This window comes from Pygocentrus nattereri, chromosome 22 (assembly GCF_015220715.1).
Source record: "Pygocentrus nattereri isolate fPygNat1 chromosome 22, fPygNat1.pri, whole genome shotgun sequence".
In the NCBI taxonomy this organism is placed as follows: Eukaryota; Metazoa; Chordata; class Actinopteri; order Characiformes; family Serrasalmidae; genus Pygocentrus; species Pygocentrus nattereri.
This window is the reverse complement of record NC_051232.1, coordinates 4,467,124-4,483,160: the sequence shown is the minus strand read 5'-3', so window position 1 is coordinate 4,483,160 and position 16,037 is coordinate 4,467,124. Positions and strand designations below refer to the sequence as shown.

The window sequence follows — 16,037 nt, the reverse complement described above, 5'->3', positions numbered from 1 at the left end:
ATATCTCATTTTCATTGTTTTTAGATCTAGCTAAAACTGGTTAGCGTAGTTAGCCCAGTAAGCAATAAAGCTGTGCTACCTCTGGCTTTTCAGTCACGTCCTTAACAATGCCTCCTTAGCCAAAAGCTCATGCTAAATCACTTTGTTTTGGAGTGCCAAAATGTGATAAAATATGTACTTTCTCAGAAATATGAGCAGATTGGTCACATTTTTCAGCAATATCCATAATGGACATTGGATGCTTAGTTATTTAAGTATTCAAACGCTTCTTAGTATTCAGTACTAAGTATTCCGCTACCATTGCACATGCCTAGTGATCAGTAATATCAATTTTTATTATATATGTTTGCTTTAGTATATGTGTGAGTGAGGCCTAGGTGTATGTGCCAAAACCAAAGATACATGAATGGATGTTTTGGTTTTCATTTAAGTCTTTCTGAAAATACTACAAAATAATATTGTGATAGATACACAGATCAGGTGTAACATCATGACCACCTCCTTGTTTCTATACTCACTGTCCATCTTATCAGCTCCACTTACTGTATAGCTGCACTTTGTAGTTCTACAGTTACAGACTGTAGTCCATCTGTTTCTCTGATACTCTGTTACCCTGTTCTTCAGTGGTCAGGACCCCCATGGTAGAAATGAGGAGGTGGTCATGATGTTATGCCTGATCGGTGTGTATCACAATACTCCTTTGGTAACTTGGTATTCGCCTCAAAGTCATAAAGATTTCTCCTCTATAAGGCATTAAACACTAAAAAAATCACATCAAGTCTATATTTCAAATGCATGTTGCTCGACTCAAACAAGGGCTGGCATAAAAGGATGCATACCATTAGAAAGAGAGTATTTCAGGTAACAGATGTACCAAATCTGACATTGGTATTCTGAACTACATGATATTTATTGAACTGTAAAATATACCATGACCTCACATGAATTTCATCTCTTCTTTTTCACTGTCTCTTTCTTTCTCTCTCGTAGGGAAAGGCAGTGTGGGGTTTCTTTGGACCTGTTTCTACACGTGTCCCTTTTTCCTTCTGTAAGTTACAAGCTGATTTAATTGTTAATATAATTCATTTGAGGTTAAACTGCCCCCCCCGGTTAGAGATTGTCAATGACAGCTCTCTATTGTTCAGCAGGTTATGTATTAATGGTTTATTTTAATGGAGATAAGATTGGGCAGAAAAGATTTTGTGCTGATTTCAGAGGTCAATGACATGGAAAGTCTGCACTTCCTTATTTGTTCCAGCTTTCAATACTAGCAAATTCAACCAGTAGGAATGCTCTTTGTTGGCAACTCACTCTTACAGCATGAGGCACATGCCTGGTGCTTAGCCACATATCCAGAAAGCTAGGGGAAGCCTGTCAGACCCCCACTGACAGTAAAACTTCAAACTTGCAAGGACAACGTGTCACTACCACTCAATACTGATATCAACAAACAGGCAGTACATTAATCGCTTGACAGCAGAGATGTTCACAAGTGGCTTCATGAGAGTCCAAGTCGAATTTCAAGTCTCTGAGATGTGAATCTCTGGCGCATAATCCGAGTTGAGTCTCCAAGATGCGAGTCAAGTTGAATCTGTTCCAAAAATCTTGTTACATTGACTTCTATAACAAGTTAAGAAGGTTTTTTACTTTAACTCAAATTACCTTTATGTAGACATAAGACTTTTTCCACCAGTTATGACAGTTACACGCAAATTATGTTTTGTTGATTTTAATACACAGATTACTATTTATTTGCTACATTTTCTCCATTTTGTCTTTTATTTCTTTCCAATATTTTAAACTCAAAACCTGAAAATAAATTGCGCACTGCTATCTGTAGAGGATCTGTTAACTTATTTTCACTTAGAAATGCAACAAAATATGATTCTGAGTTTTGCATAACGTTATTTGAATATTGTTCCCGCAGTGTTGGCGCCAATAAAATCCTTATTTTTACATACAAAGTCAACAAAACATTCATTTTCGATGTGGGGGTTCAAACTTTTGCATACAAATAGACATCTGTAGCTGATATCTTTAAATGCAGTTTAACTTTAAATCAGTTTCCAGAACCTGGTATCTGTAGTCAAAACCTTTTTCTTACGTTATGCTAAGAAAAATTCACAATGCATGCCAGGAGTAGTGAACTGCAGACCTGGATGGCTGGTGTCCAGCAAAGTTTGTTACTTAACATGCCAACTAAACCTGATCATTAACCGCTGAGTTAAATCAAGTGTGTATAAGTAGGAAAATCACCAAACTGTACTGGACTCCAGCCATCCAGCACTGGAGTTCACAAACCATGATATAGGCTATAGAAGTCAATAATGAAGCTGCATCACAAATCACATCTTTATGCCCTGAATTGAAATCTGATTGAATTGTGCCTCATGCCTAAAGATCTGTGACCATGTGCTGTTTTTCCTCCTGCAGATGTGCATCGTGGCAGCACTGTCATTCCTGCACCACAGAGAGAAGACGCAGCCCTTTGAGGAACGCTTCCCCTACCTGAGAGGACGGTTTGGCTTTGTAGTGTGAGTCACAAACACACATAAACATCGTGCTCAAAAGTAGTTTTAAAACTATTATTATGGAATTTGTGCTTTACTACATTGAAATATATGTAACTTTAGCTATAACGTAATAATCAATTAGAGATGGACCAATTAGTGTTTCTGGGGCCAATACCGATTGCCAATCGCCTTTCAACACAATCAGGCAATAGCCAATACCAATCAAGGATGGAGTTGAACAGCAAGACAAATACACAGTGCTCCTTCAGAAGCCCCACCCCCCCAATTCATGGACATGCATTGCTAAGGCAAATAACACGTTTTAGATCTTTGTAGCCATAAAACTCTGATTTTAGCTGGCAAACTGTCGCTACAATTGCTACTATAAAGCTAACCAGTTGTGACTATCTTTTACAAACATCAGCAAACGAAACAAAAGAAATAGTGACTACTGTTTCTGTGAAACAGCGAGTATAATATTACCCGCCAAGCAGAAACAGAGCAACCTCTTCATTCCTTTACATTCCTTTCAACTCTCGATGAAGATGAAGTCATCTTCTTTTTCACCGTTTTGTTGCTTTGAATTTTCCAGGTCCACCTTAAATGGTGCAGCAGTTACATTCTGGCACCTCAGGCTAGCATGGCCACTGAAATAACTGGAGCCTATGCAACCAGTGCAGCTAACAGGCCAATATCGCAAATCTTCACAGATGGGCTTTAAATATGCGATAAACCAAGGTCCGACATTCAGTCACTGCTATGGCTCTGCTTTTATTTGTATTTTCAGTCCCTGCCAAAGCTTTAGGCCATGACTTTAGAGCAGTGTAGGCTAAGCTAAGTTTAGAAAATGGATGCTAACATGCTAACAGAAGTGAATCCTCAAAGCTTTGACGATAAGCCATGTTAATTGTAGCTCTACACGGCCTGACATAGAATCAATGTTGCGGCTCTGCTTTTATTTGGATTTTCAGTCCCCACCAAAGTCATAAGTCATGATGCTAGAGCAGTGTAAGCTAAGCTAAGATTACCACCTGGATGCTAATGTGCCAATAGAAACTAATCTTCAAAGCTTTGACAATAAATTGTGTTAATTACAGCTCTACATGTTCACACAGCGAGTTTACGGCGAAATACGATCCAAATATGTAATAATACGCTTCAGGAAAATTGTTTTTTATTAGTGAAATAAATATTATGACAAGGCTGAAGTCAGCTTCCTATTCACCAGCTTCTTATTCCCATTTCCCCATTCCGCCTTAAATGGTGCAGCAGTTACATTCTGGTGCCTCAGATGAAATACGGCTTATAAATTTTATGTCACTGATCAGTTTTCAGGATCAGCCAAGTTAGATCAATTCTGGCTGATCGACTTTCGATATTTGGCGATATTGATCCTGATTGAGCCTTTATGATAGAGCATGAATATCGGAACGAGACTTTATAAACGTATAGATTTAAGTGAGTTAACATGATGAGTTTATGTAGTATTAACTGTAACGTACACTACAGTGCCACCTAATAGTTTTAAAGAGACAAAAGCAGGTAAATACCATGTAAAATGGTAAAAAGAGTAAATATTTTTTGCATTTTCAGTGATAATTCAATGTAAGTCAATAAAATGTGCTTATCCCTATAAAATACAACACAGTGATCATGCTTTGTGCCAGTTTAGATGTATCTTAACAAGTAACTCATTAAGTTGGTTAACTCTACACCCCCCACAATAAAAACTGAAGTGGACAAATACTGGATAAATGACCATGCTGGCACCTGCGCAGGACAAACAAACTCCAGATAGTGCCGCTTCCGTTGCCGCTTTGTTATGATTAATATGAATGGCGTCTCCTTCCACACACTTTATTTTGGCTTAAAGCCAATCACGTTTTAGATAAGAGCAATTAAATGAACACTTTTTACACTGACCTACTTTGAAATCTATTTTGAACTCGCTACAGTTATCTTAGATAATACACCAAACATCTGGAAGATGGCCAAAGAACATCCTTCAGTTGTTGGAATATTTTAGAGCATTTCAGTAGTTTTCTGTATTAATCCTGTTTAAACTTTCCCTGCTTTTCACTGAGTTCAAGATTTGGAACATGAGGCTTCTTAGATAGTCATTTAATTATCAATTTATTCTGAACATTCATTTCATTAGAACTTCATTCCGGATAATAATTTTATTTAAGTTTTTAAGTGACTTCATTGTGGATATTTTTTTAGAACCTTTTTCTGAATAGTAGTTTTATTAGAACTTCTTTCTGGATATTAGTTTTATTAGAACTTCATTGTGGATATTAATTTTTTTAGAACCTTTTTTCGGGATTTAGTTGTGAAGTAAATCTATCTGTAATGAAATCATGCAGTAGTGTAGCAATGCCACAATATTTTTTTAAAATAAGGATACAAAACTTATATGTACATACATTACAATTCAAAAGTTTGGAATCACTGTTTTCTACTATATAAAAACAATTCTTGAAGTTGTCCCTTTGATTCTAATGTAATGTATATGGGTTCTAATGTAATATATATTTTATTGAATTGCTTTACCGCGACCCTGGCGGAGAAGCGGCTTAGAAAATGGATGGATGGATGGATGAATTGCTTTAAAATTAGAATTGAAAACACATTTTTAACTGATGTGGAGTTTACACAAGAGTATTTTAGCTTTGAGTGACCCTGTACCTTAATTATGGTTATTTTATTACAATAAATCATTAAACATTCTATTTTGTCACTACCAAAACAATCACATCACTATTGAAACTTTACCAAATGTTTTGTTTGTGATCATTTTAGCTCATTTTGAGCAGAACTCAGTACATGACTAACAAACGCAGCTTTAAACAGCCCAAATTTTGTATCTATATTTTCATCACTTTTTTTTTTATTTTTTTTTATTTTAGGTTGTTTCTTTTAGTCCATTCATCATGAAGTTCTCATACAATGTGAGGGGTAATGGGAATTTTCAAGTTATGTAAAAACTAAAAAAGCTTATTTATAATTATTTTAGACAACTGTGAAGTTTCAGTGCCACAGCTTTAAAGTTTCTCCATATCACAATGAAACTGTATTTTGCAAAAGAAGACCTAAATTCTCTTAAAGCAGTGCTGCTTTATTGTTCCTGCAGTGTTCTCTGAGTGAATGACCCGCACTGGTCTGTCTGTGTTTGATGTGTTACCTGTCGTTCATTCTCTGTTTGTTCTGGTCAGGCCGTTGGACTTCATTGGCAGTATGAGTAACCGCTGGTCATATGGCGTTGCTTTCGGCGCTGTGGCTCCCAGTGTTCTCCAGCTGTTCTCTGAGTCTTACACGCCGTTTCCTGTACCAAACTGGGCCAAAGGTACCTGATACAGCAGACATCTGTGGTTCAATAAAAGGGTTTAATTGGGATTTCATGGGTGCCAAAAACATGAGTACCATACTTAATATACAGTCATATGCAAAAGTTTAGGCAAAATTATGTGTGGATTTTCTAAGTGTTATCACATCCTCCACAGAGAAAACACTTCTGCACATTTTACTGCACAATGGCTGCGTGTTTGCAGAGATTAACATGTTAAAAATAAAAAATGAAAATGAGCCATACGTTTTGCACAGGCCACAATTAATGTTTCTTTAATCAAATATACTAAATTCACCAAATGATTTCATGCATGGTTCATTAAAATGTTATGATATAATTTTACTCTGAAAATTTTAAATACTAAGTATTATCATTTCAGATTCGAAGCATTTCCATGCTGGTTAAACCTAATGAACATTTCCTATAGAACATGCAGAGTGATTCTGCAGCTTAAGCAATTCCCAGGTGGTTGCTACAGTGTTGTTATGGTATTTTAGGTGGTTGCCAGAGTGTTGCTAAGTGCTATGGTATAGCCATTGCTATAGTAACAAAAGTAGCTGCTAAGGTGATGCTAGACCATTGCTAGGGTATCCAAAGTGATTGCGAAGTTGTTGCCAGGGTATTCAAAGTGGTTGCTAAGGTGTTGCAATGGCATTGCTAGGGTATTCACAGTGGTTGCTAAGGTGTTGCTAGACCATTGCTAGGGTATCCAAGGTGGTTGCTAAGGTGTTGCTAGGCCATTGCTAGGGTATCCAAAGTGATTGCTAAGGTGTTGCTAGGCCATTGCTAGGGTGTCCAAAGTGGTTGCTAAGGTGTTGCTAGGCCATTGCTAGGGTAACACTAATATGCGTTTCTTTCAGCTTTTGTGTATCTGATTGGTGCTGTGGAGGTGGGTGTGGCCTACATGCCTTTCTTTGCCTGTCTGTCAACACCACATCGAGCGCTTGGAGGAGTTTTGGGATTACTGTACACACTTGCCTGGTACACACACACACACACACACACACACACACTCAGTATATTACACATTGTTTGGTGGGGAAACACAAATGAGCGCTAAACTGATTTTCAGTCTTACTGACAAGAAAAACATCACTACAATGTTCTAAAAGTAGAACAATTTTATTATAAAAGTAGTTCTGACTATTTTGTATGTATGCATATCTTAGGTTGATCGTGAGACTTTGGGATGTTATCACCTGTCCTGGAGGTGAGGTGGGTCTTTAAAGTTTCCTTAACCATATAACATAAATGTATGCAAAAGTATGTACACCTCAGGTCCAGTTACATGTTTTGTTGCTTTTCTAAGTGAAAATAAGTTACATTTCTTCTACAGGGAATGAAATTAATAATTTTTTATGCAATTGCACAATTTGTCTTTGTTTGCTGAGAGTCCCATAACATTTGGACTTATTTTATATATGTTTTTGTATATACATATATATATATATATATATATATATATATATTATATATATACCTCTCCATGGATCACCACCTTATCGTGGTGGAGGGGTTTGCGTGCTTGAATGATCCTAGGAGCTATATTGTCTGGAGCAAAAGCTCCCAGTAGGGTCTCCCATGGCAAACTGGTCCTAGGTGACATGTCAGACAAAGTGTGATCCATAATAACCCCTATGAGAAGACAAGAACAGGATTTGTGTACCCTGCCCGGATCAGGGTTACCGGGGCCCCACCCTGGAGCCAGGCCTGGGGGAGGGGCTCGCCAGCAAGCGTCTGGTGGCCGGGCATTTACTCATGGTGCCCGGCCGGGCCCAGCCCGAAGGAGTTACATGAGTCCCCCCTCCCATCGACCCACCACCAATGGGAGGGGCAGTAGTAGGGGTTCGGTGCTTTGTGGAGCAGGCAGTGTCCGAAGGCGTGGGCCTTGGCGTTCTGATCCTCGGTTGCTGAAACTGGCTTTTGGAACTTGGAACGTTACCTCACTGGCGGGGAAGGAGCCTGAGTTGGTGCGCGAGGTTGAGAGATACCGGCTAGATATAGTCGGGCTCACCTCAACACACAGCTTGGGCTCTGGGTCCAATCTCCTCGAGAGGGGCTGGACTTTATTCTTTTCTGGAGTTGCCCATGGTGAGAGGCGACGGGCAGGTGTGGGCTTTCTCATAGCCCCTCGACTCGGTGCCTGTATGTTGGGGTTTTCTCCGGTGGACGAGAGGGTAGCTTCCCTACGCCTTCGGGTTGGGGAACGGGTCCTGACTGCTGTCTGTGCTTATGCACCGAACAGCAGTTCAGAGTACCCAGCCTTCTTAGAGTCCTTGGAAAGGGTGCTTGAAAGTGCTCCTCCTGGAGACTCTATTGTCCTACTGGGGGACTTTAACGCTCACGTGGGCAATGACAGTGAGACCTGGAGGGGTGTGATTGGGAGGAATGGCCTCTCTGATCTGAACCCGAGTGGTGTTCAGTTTTTGGACTTCTGTGCAAACCACAGTTTGTCCATCACGAACACCATGTTTCAACACAAGGATGTCCATAAGTGCACATGGCACCAGGACACCCTAGGCCGCAGTTCATTGATTGACTTTGTAGTCGTGTCATCGGACTTGCGGTCATGTGTTTTGGACACTCGGGTAAAGAGAGGAGCTGAGCTGTCAACTGATCACCACCTGGTGGTGAGTTGGTTCAGGTGGTGGGGGAAGATGCCGGTCAGACCAGGCAAGCCCAAACGTATAGTGAGGGTTTGCTGGGAACGTCTGGCAGAAGAACCTGTCAGATTGATCTTCAACTCACACCTCCGTCAGAACTTTGACCAGATATCGGGGGAGGTGGGGGACATAGACTCAGAATGGGCCATGTTCCGTTCCTCCATTGTTGAAGCGGCTGACTGTAGCTGTGGCCGTAAGGTAGTTGGAGCCTGTCGGGGCGGTAATCCTCGAACCCGGTGGTGGACACCCCAGGTGAGAGATGCCGTCAAGCTGAAGAAGGAGTCCTACCGGGTATGGTTGGCCTGTGGGACACCAGAGGCAGCTGGCAGGTATCGACAGGCAAAGCGATCTGCGGCTTCAGTCGTTGCCAAGGCAAAAACCCGTGTATGGGAGGAGTTTGGTGAGGCCTTGGAAAGTGACTTTAAGTCGGCTCCGAAAAGATTCTGGCAAACCGTCAGGCGACTCAGAAGGGGAAAGCAGTGTGCCACTAACACTGTATATAGTGGAGATGGTGTGCTGCTGACTTCGACTGAAGACGTCATTGGGCGGTGGAAGGAATACTTTGAGGACCTTCTCAATCCCACCGACACGTTCTCCAGTGAGGAGCCAGAGTCTGGGGACATGGGAATAGGCTTGTCCATTACTGAGGCCGAAGTCGCTAAGGTAGTTAAGAAGCTCCTTGGTGGCAAGGCTCCAGGGGTGGATGAGATCCGCCCTGAGTTCCTCAAGGCTCTGGATGTTGTGGGGCTGTCTTGGCTGACACGCCTTTTCAACATTGCCTGGACATCGGGGACGGTGCCACTGGATTGGCAGACGGCAGGTGGTGCCTCTTTTTAAAAAAGGGGACCGGAGGGTGTGTTCCAACTACAGGGGAATCACACTCCTCAGCCTCCCTGGCAAGGTCTATGCAGGGGTACTGGAGAAGAGAGTCCGGCTTATAGTTGAACTTCGGATCCAGGAGGAGCAGTGCGGGTTCCGTCCTGGTCGTGGAACACTGGACCAACTTTTCACCCTCTCCAGGATTCTGGAGGGTTCATGGGAGTTTGCCCAACCAGTCCACATGTGCTTTGTGGATCTGGAGAAGGCATTCGACTGTGTTCCCCGGAGTATTCTGTGGGAGGTGCTTCGGGAGTACGGGGTACATGGCTCTTTGCTACGAGCCATTCAGGCCCTGTACAAACAGAGCAGGAGTTTGGTTCGCATGGCCGGCAGTAAGTCAGACCTGTTCCCAGTGAGAGTTGGACTCCGTCAGGGCTGCCCTTTGTCACCGATTCTATTCATAATTTTTATGGATAGAATTTCTAGGCGCAGTCAGGGGATGGAGGGTGTCCGGTTTGGTGACCTCAGGGTCACATCGCTGCTGTTTGCAGATGATGTGGTCCTATTGGGGACATCAGGCCGCGAACTTCAGCTTTCGCTGGATCGGTTTGCAGCCGAGTGTGAAGCGGCTGGGATGAGAATCAGTACCTCCAAATCCGAGACCATGGTTCTCAGGCGGAAAAGGGTGGAGAGCCCTCTCTGGGTCGGGGATAGGCTCTTGCCTCAAGTGGAGGAGTTCAAGTATCTCGGGGTCTTGTTCACGAGTGATGGTACAAGGGAGCGGGAGATTGACAGGCGGATTGGTGCTGGGTCAGCAGTGATGCGGGCTCTTTACCGGTCTGTTGTGGTAAAGAAAGAGCTGAGCCATAAGGCAAGGCTCTCGATTTACCGGTCGATCTACGTTCCCACCCTCACCTATGGTCATGAGCTTTGGGTAATGACCGAAAGAATAAGATCGCGAATACAAGCGGCCGAAATGAGTTTCCTCCGCAGGGTGTCTGGGCTCTCCCTTAGAGATAGGGTGAGAAGTTCGGTCATCCGGGAGGGACTCTGAGTAGAGCCGCTGCTTCTTCACATCGAGAGGAGTCAGCTGAGGTGGTTCGGGCATCTGGTTAGGATGCCTCCTGGACGCCTCCCTCGGGAGGTGTCACAGGCAAGTCCACCTGGGAGGAGACCCCGGGGAAGACCCAGGACACGCTGGCGTGACTATATCGCCCAGCTGGCCTGGGAGCGCCTCGGAATCTCCCTTGGAGAGCTAGTGGAAGTGGCTGGGGAAAGGGAGGTCTGGGCCTCATTGCTTAGGATGCTGCCCCCGCGACCCGAACCCCGGAGAAGCGGAAGCTAATGGATGGATGGATGGATGGATGGATATATATATATATATATATATATATATATATATATATATATATATATATATATATATATATATATATATATGTGTGTGTTAAATTCAGCAAATAAACAGTAATTGTATGTTAAAATGTGCCGACTTGCATCTACTGTAGAGGATGTGTTAACACATTTTCACTTAGAATACTTTCAACAATTTCCAACGATGAAAAAAATTATTGAATGGTTTAATGAGAAAATTATTAATTTTATAGTCACTGTATCAGAACCCAGCTGGACATTGAGATTGAGATCTCCCAGCTGAGATTTTTGACTGACGTGTTCTGCAACACCATCATTAAAATGAAGATCTTTTGGAATAATGATGGTCTATCCTCTGAGTTCCAGTGGCTTGTAAAATCAGGCCCAACACCTTAAAATGCTTTTTTCCCTATAATTGGTCACTATTCTGAGTGTGCTTTGCACTTACAGGTTCTGGGTGATTATGAGATGTTAATTCTGCAGTGGCCGTGTTTCCTGTGTTTGGGTTTCTTGATGGGACGGTTCATTTATATGGTGGTGAAGGACGTGCGGATTCGTTTACACCTGCAGAATGAACAGGTTTCACAAACATACACAAAAATGCCAATATTATCTCATATACAACTGTATGCCTGATCACCAGCAAGCGCTGTAAAAGTAACAGTAACAGTAGGTGACTGTACAAAACACACAACCACAAAGAAAAGCATAGCAACCACCTGCAACACCACAGAAAACACTTAGCAATCCCCTAGCAATCCATGAGTGATGCCATAGTAACCTTCTAGGAATACCCTAGCAATCACCTCCCATACCAATAACAACACAGCAATAACCTAGCAACCACTTGGAATGCCATAGCAGCCACCTGGAACACCACAGACACCCTACATCTAGCAGGCACTGAGGATACCATAGAATCCACCTAACAGCATCCAAGCAACCATCTCCAATGGCACAACAATTACACAGTAACACCCTAGCAATCACCTTGGACACCATAGCAACCACACACTATCCCACCTCCTGGGATAAGATAACAACTGTTTATCCTCAGTGTAGCAACCACATAGATACATCCTGGCTACCATCTTTGATACCATAGCAACCATTTTGGAATACTCTTCAAAATGCAAATTGTAATTTAATAGGTAAAAGTGCTTGGACCCCATGAATTGCCATATGCGACTATGCTCTTCTTACAGTGCTTCATGTACATCATGAAATTTGCCAACATTCAACTCCCATAGAATTCAAGTACAACCTGTGTGTGTATGTGTGTTTGGGTTGTAGGTGGAAGAAGAGAAGCTCGTTCAGGCTCACCAGTTCAGATATGTACAAACACTACTGAGACGACCAACTGAACGGTACACACACATCATCACATATGACATGTATATTAACATCTGTATGATCACTGCCAGAAATTGTGATAACAAGTTCACATAAATTCAGCCAACATCATAATATTAGCAAGGGCTTGCAGTTTCATCCACTCGCCACACTATATATCGTCGCTGTAAAACGTGTACTAAAGTACACAGTACTGCTGTGTCTGATCCACTCAGACCAGCACAACACACACTAATACACCACCACCACATCAGTGTTACCGAATGATCCCCCACCCAAATAGTACCTGCTCTGTGAGGGTCCATGGGGGTCCTGACCACTGAAGAACAGGGTAACAAAGTATCAGAGAAACAGATGGACTACAGTCTGTAACTGTAGAACTACAAAGAGCAGCTATACAGTAAGTGAAGCTGATAAAATGGAGAAGGAGCGTAGAAACAAGGAGGTGATCAGAATGTTATGGCTGATTGGTGTATATTAAAGCAAAAAGCCATGAGAGGCGGTGCTTTACTACTATACTATATATTTAATATTTTGCTATCCGGTGTCAACCATACAATTTTGAGTCTTGGTTCTTCTCAAGATTTCTTCCTCTTGCTCTTAGGGAGTTTTTCTTTGCCACTGTCTCCATTGGCGATGCTCATTGTGGCTCAGACTAAGATTTTTCTGTAAAGCTGCTTTTTTACAAACTTCATTTGTAAAAAGCGCTGTATAAATGAACTTTGTCTTGACTTTTTGATCACCAAATCACCACTGAGTCATATTTAGCACCAATCCAACGCCGCCCCTCCTCTCACACTGGGGCTGAATCTCAAATGGCTCCCTGCTCCCTACATCGTGCACTACATAGTAATGTAAATACTGGATCCTGCAGCCCAACAGTGCAAATATAGTAACAAAATAAGTTTTTTCATAATTTATCGGCAACATCCATACTCGATAAATGATACACTATTTGGCTGTAGAGGCTGGAACTTCTAAACTTCCAAAGGTAGCACACTATTTAGGGAATACTATTCGGAGGTGCATCGAATTTCCAATTTACTAGGTTTATGATACCCTTATCAGGAACTAACTATTCAACATTAAAAACAAGCTGAGGAAAGATATCAGGCTCACAATCGGCTCAAATTTCTATAGTAGGTTTATGGCAAACTTTCCCCAAAACAATGTACGAATATTTCTGAATATATTGACAAGTGCCACTGCAGAAGCTAACATTTTAGCCTGCAATCATCATAGAAAAGGCAGCAAGATCCGGGAGACACAGTGGAGTCGCTCACACACAGTCTGACCTTCATGTTCTACTGCAGGTTGGTGGAGAAGAGCTGGTTGAGGAGGAAGGTGTACGACTGGGATCCTTATTTTAAATTCCCCAACAGAATGATCGGCACCTCCGTCATCTCCCTCATCGGACTCTATATGGTCAGTGCGTGTGGGCTTGCAGGGTTTTGCTCTCAGAATCTTCCACAGGAACGAACAACAGCCTAAACTGTGTGTAGCTATTTAGCTGTGTTGGACTTTGTGCACTTCTTATTATTATATTTTATTATGAAAGTCTACTGTGACCAAACTGGTCATTTTAACATTGACGGTACATAAGAAGGCATCGATTTCTGATTTAGAATGATTTAGGAAAACATGCTTGATTCGATCATTCAAAGCCCCTCCCCCTAATGACCGATCAGTTGCTGCATTTTGTACAGCTCATATTTTTGGACAAATTGTTTTAATTGTTTTTAATTGTTTTTAAACCTCACTTTCTTATAACTAGATATTTTTACCTGAAATTTTTAAACCTGAATATTTTATGATCTGAATTCTTACAACGTAATTTTTTTAAAAACTTGAATTTGATAAAACTGAATTTTCAAGACCTGAATTTGAAGGAGGAGAATACAGATTCAGTATGTAGTTATATCTTCATTAACAATCAGTAAAGGAGTTTGTGTGTTCTGTCTGTGTGTAGATCACTCTGGTAGACTACAGCATCAGTAACTGTCTTCATTAACAGTCAGTAAAGGAGTGTGTGTGTTCTGTCTGTGTGTAGATCACTCTGGTAGACTACAGCATCAGTGACTGTCTTCATTAACAGTCAGTAAAGGAGTGTGTGTGTTCTGTCTGGTGTGTAGATCACTCTGGTAGACTACAGCATCAGTGACTGTCTTCATTAACAGTCAGTAAAGGAGTGTGTGTGTTTCTGTCTGTGTGTAGATCCACTCTGGTAGACTACAGCGTCAGTGACTGTCTTCATTAACAGTCAGTAAAGGAGTGTGTGTGTTCTGTCTGTGTGTAGATCACTCTGGTAGACTACAGCGTCAGTGACTGTCTTCATTAACAGTCAGTAAAGGAGTGTGTGTGTTCTGTCTGTGTGTAGATCACTCTGGTAGACTACAGCATCAGTAACTGTCTTCATTAACAGTCAGTAAAGGAGTGTGTGTGTTCTGTCTGTGTGTAGATCACTCTGGTACACTACAGCATCAGTGACTGTCTTCATTAACAGTCAGTAAAGGAGTGTGTGTGTTCTGTCTGTGTGTAGATCACTCTGGTAGACTACAGCGTCAGTGACTGTCTTCATTAACAGTCAGTAAAGGAGTGTGTGTGTTCTGTCTGTGTGTAGATCACTCTGGTAGACTACAGCATCAGTAACTGTCTTCATTAACAGTCAGTAAAGGAGTGTGTGTGTTCTGTCTGTGTGTAGATGACTCTGGTAGACTACAGCATCAGTAACTGTCTTCATTAACAGTCAGTAAAGGAGTGTGTATGTTCTGTCTGTGTGTAGATCACTCTGGTAGACTACAGCGTCAGTGACTGTCTTCATTAACAGTCAGTAAAGGAGTGTGTGTGTTCTGTCTGTGTGTAGATCACTCTGGTAGACTACAGCATCAGTGACTGTCTTCATTAACAGTCAGTAAAGGAGTGTGTGTGTTCTGTCTGTGTGTAGATCACTCTGGTAGACTACAGCGTCAGTGACTGTCTTCATTAACAGTCAGTAAAGGAGTGTGTGTGTTCTGTCTGTGTGTAGATCACTCTGGTAGACTACAGCGTCAGTGACTGTCTTCATTAACAGTCAGTAAAGGAGTGTGTGTGCTCTGTCTGTGTGTAGATCACTCTGGTAGACTACAGCGTCAGTAACTGTCTTCATTAACAGTCAGTAAAGGAGTGTGTGTGTTCTGTCTGTGTGTAGATGACTCTGGAAGACTACAGCGTCAGTAACTGTCTTCATTAACAGTCAGTAAAGGAGTGTGTGTGTTCTGTCTGTGTGTAGATCACTCTGGTAGACTACAGCATCAGTAACTGTCTTCATTAACAGTCAGTAAAGGAGTGTGTGTGTTCTGTCTGTGTGTAGATGACTCTGGTAGACTACAGCATCAGTAACTGTCTTCATTAACATCAGTAAAGGAGTGTGTGTGTTCTGTCTGTGTAGATCACTCTGGTAGACTACAGCGTCAGTGACTGTCTTCATTAACAGTCAGTAAAGGAGTGTGTGTGTTCTGTCTGTGTGTAGATCACTCTGGTAGACTACAGCATCAGTGACTGTCTTCATTAACAGTCAGTAAAGGAGTGTGTGTGTTCTGTCTGTGTAGATCACTCTGGTAGACTACAGCATCAGTGACTGTCTTCATTAACAGTCAGTAAAGGAGTGTGTGTGTTCTGTCTGTGTGTAGATCACTCTGGTAGACTACAGCGTCAGTAACTGTCTTCATTAACAGTCAGTAAAGGAGTGTGTGTTCTGTCTGTGTGTAGATCACTCTGGTAGACTACAGCATCAGTAACTGTCTTCATTAACAGTCAGTAAAGGAGTGTGTGTGTTCTGTCTGTGTGTAGATGACTCTGGTAGACTACAGCGTCAGTAACTGTCTTCATTAACAGTCAGTAAAGGAGTGTGTGTGTTCTGTCTGTGTGTAGATGACTCTGGTAGACTACAGCATCAGTAACTGTCTTCATTCACAGTCAGTAAAGGAG

General features: G+C 41.9%; 1 protein-coding gene across 1 annotated transcript in view; it reads left to right on the top strand.

The window, feature by feature from the left end:
* Positions 1-16,037, top strand: part of LOC108443450 (stimulated by retinoic acid gene 6 protein-like) — a 37,897-nt gene that overhangs the window by 4,286 nt on the left and 17,574 nt on the right. The window contains exons 2-9 of the mRNA XM_037532700.1: positions 991-1,048; positions 2,434-2,534; positions 5,729-5,859; positions 6,723-6,843; positions 7,032-7,077; positions 11,169-11,297; positions 12,012-12,085; positions 13,385-13,496. Of these exons, the coding sequence (XP_037388597.1) occupies positions 991-1,048; positions 2,434-2,534; positions 5,729-5,859; positions 6,723-6,843; positions 7,032-7,077; positions 11,169-11,297; positions 12,012-12,085; positions 13,385-13,496 (772 nt within the window). The remainder of the gene's footprint in view (positions 1-990; positions 1,049-2,433; positions 2,535-5,728; positions 5,860-6,722; positions 6,844-7,031; positions 7,078-11,168; positions 11,298-12,011; positions 12,086-13,384; positions 13,497-16,037) is intronic.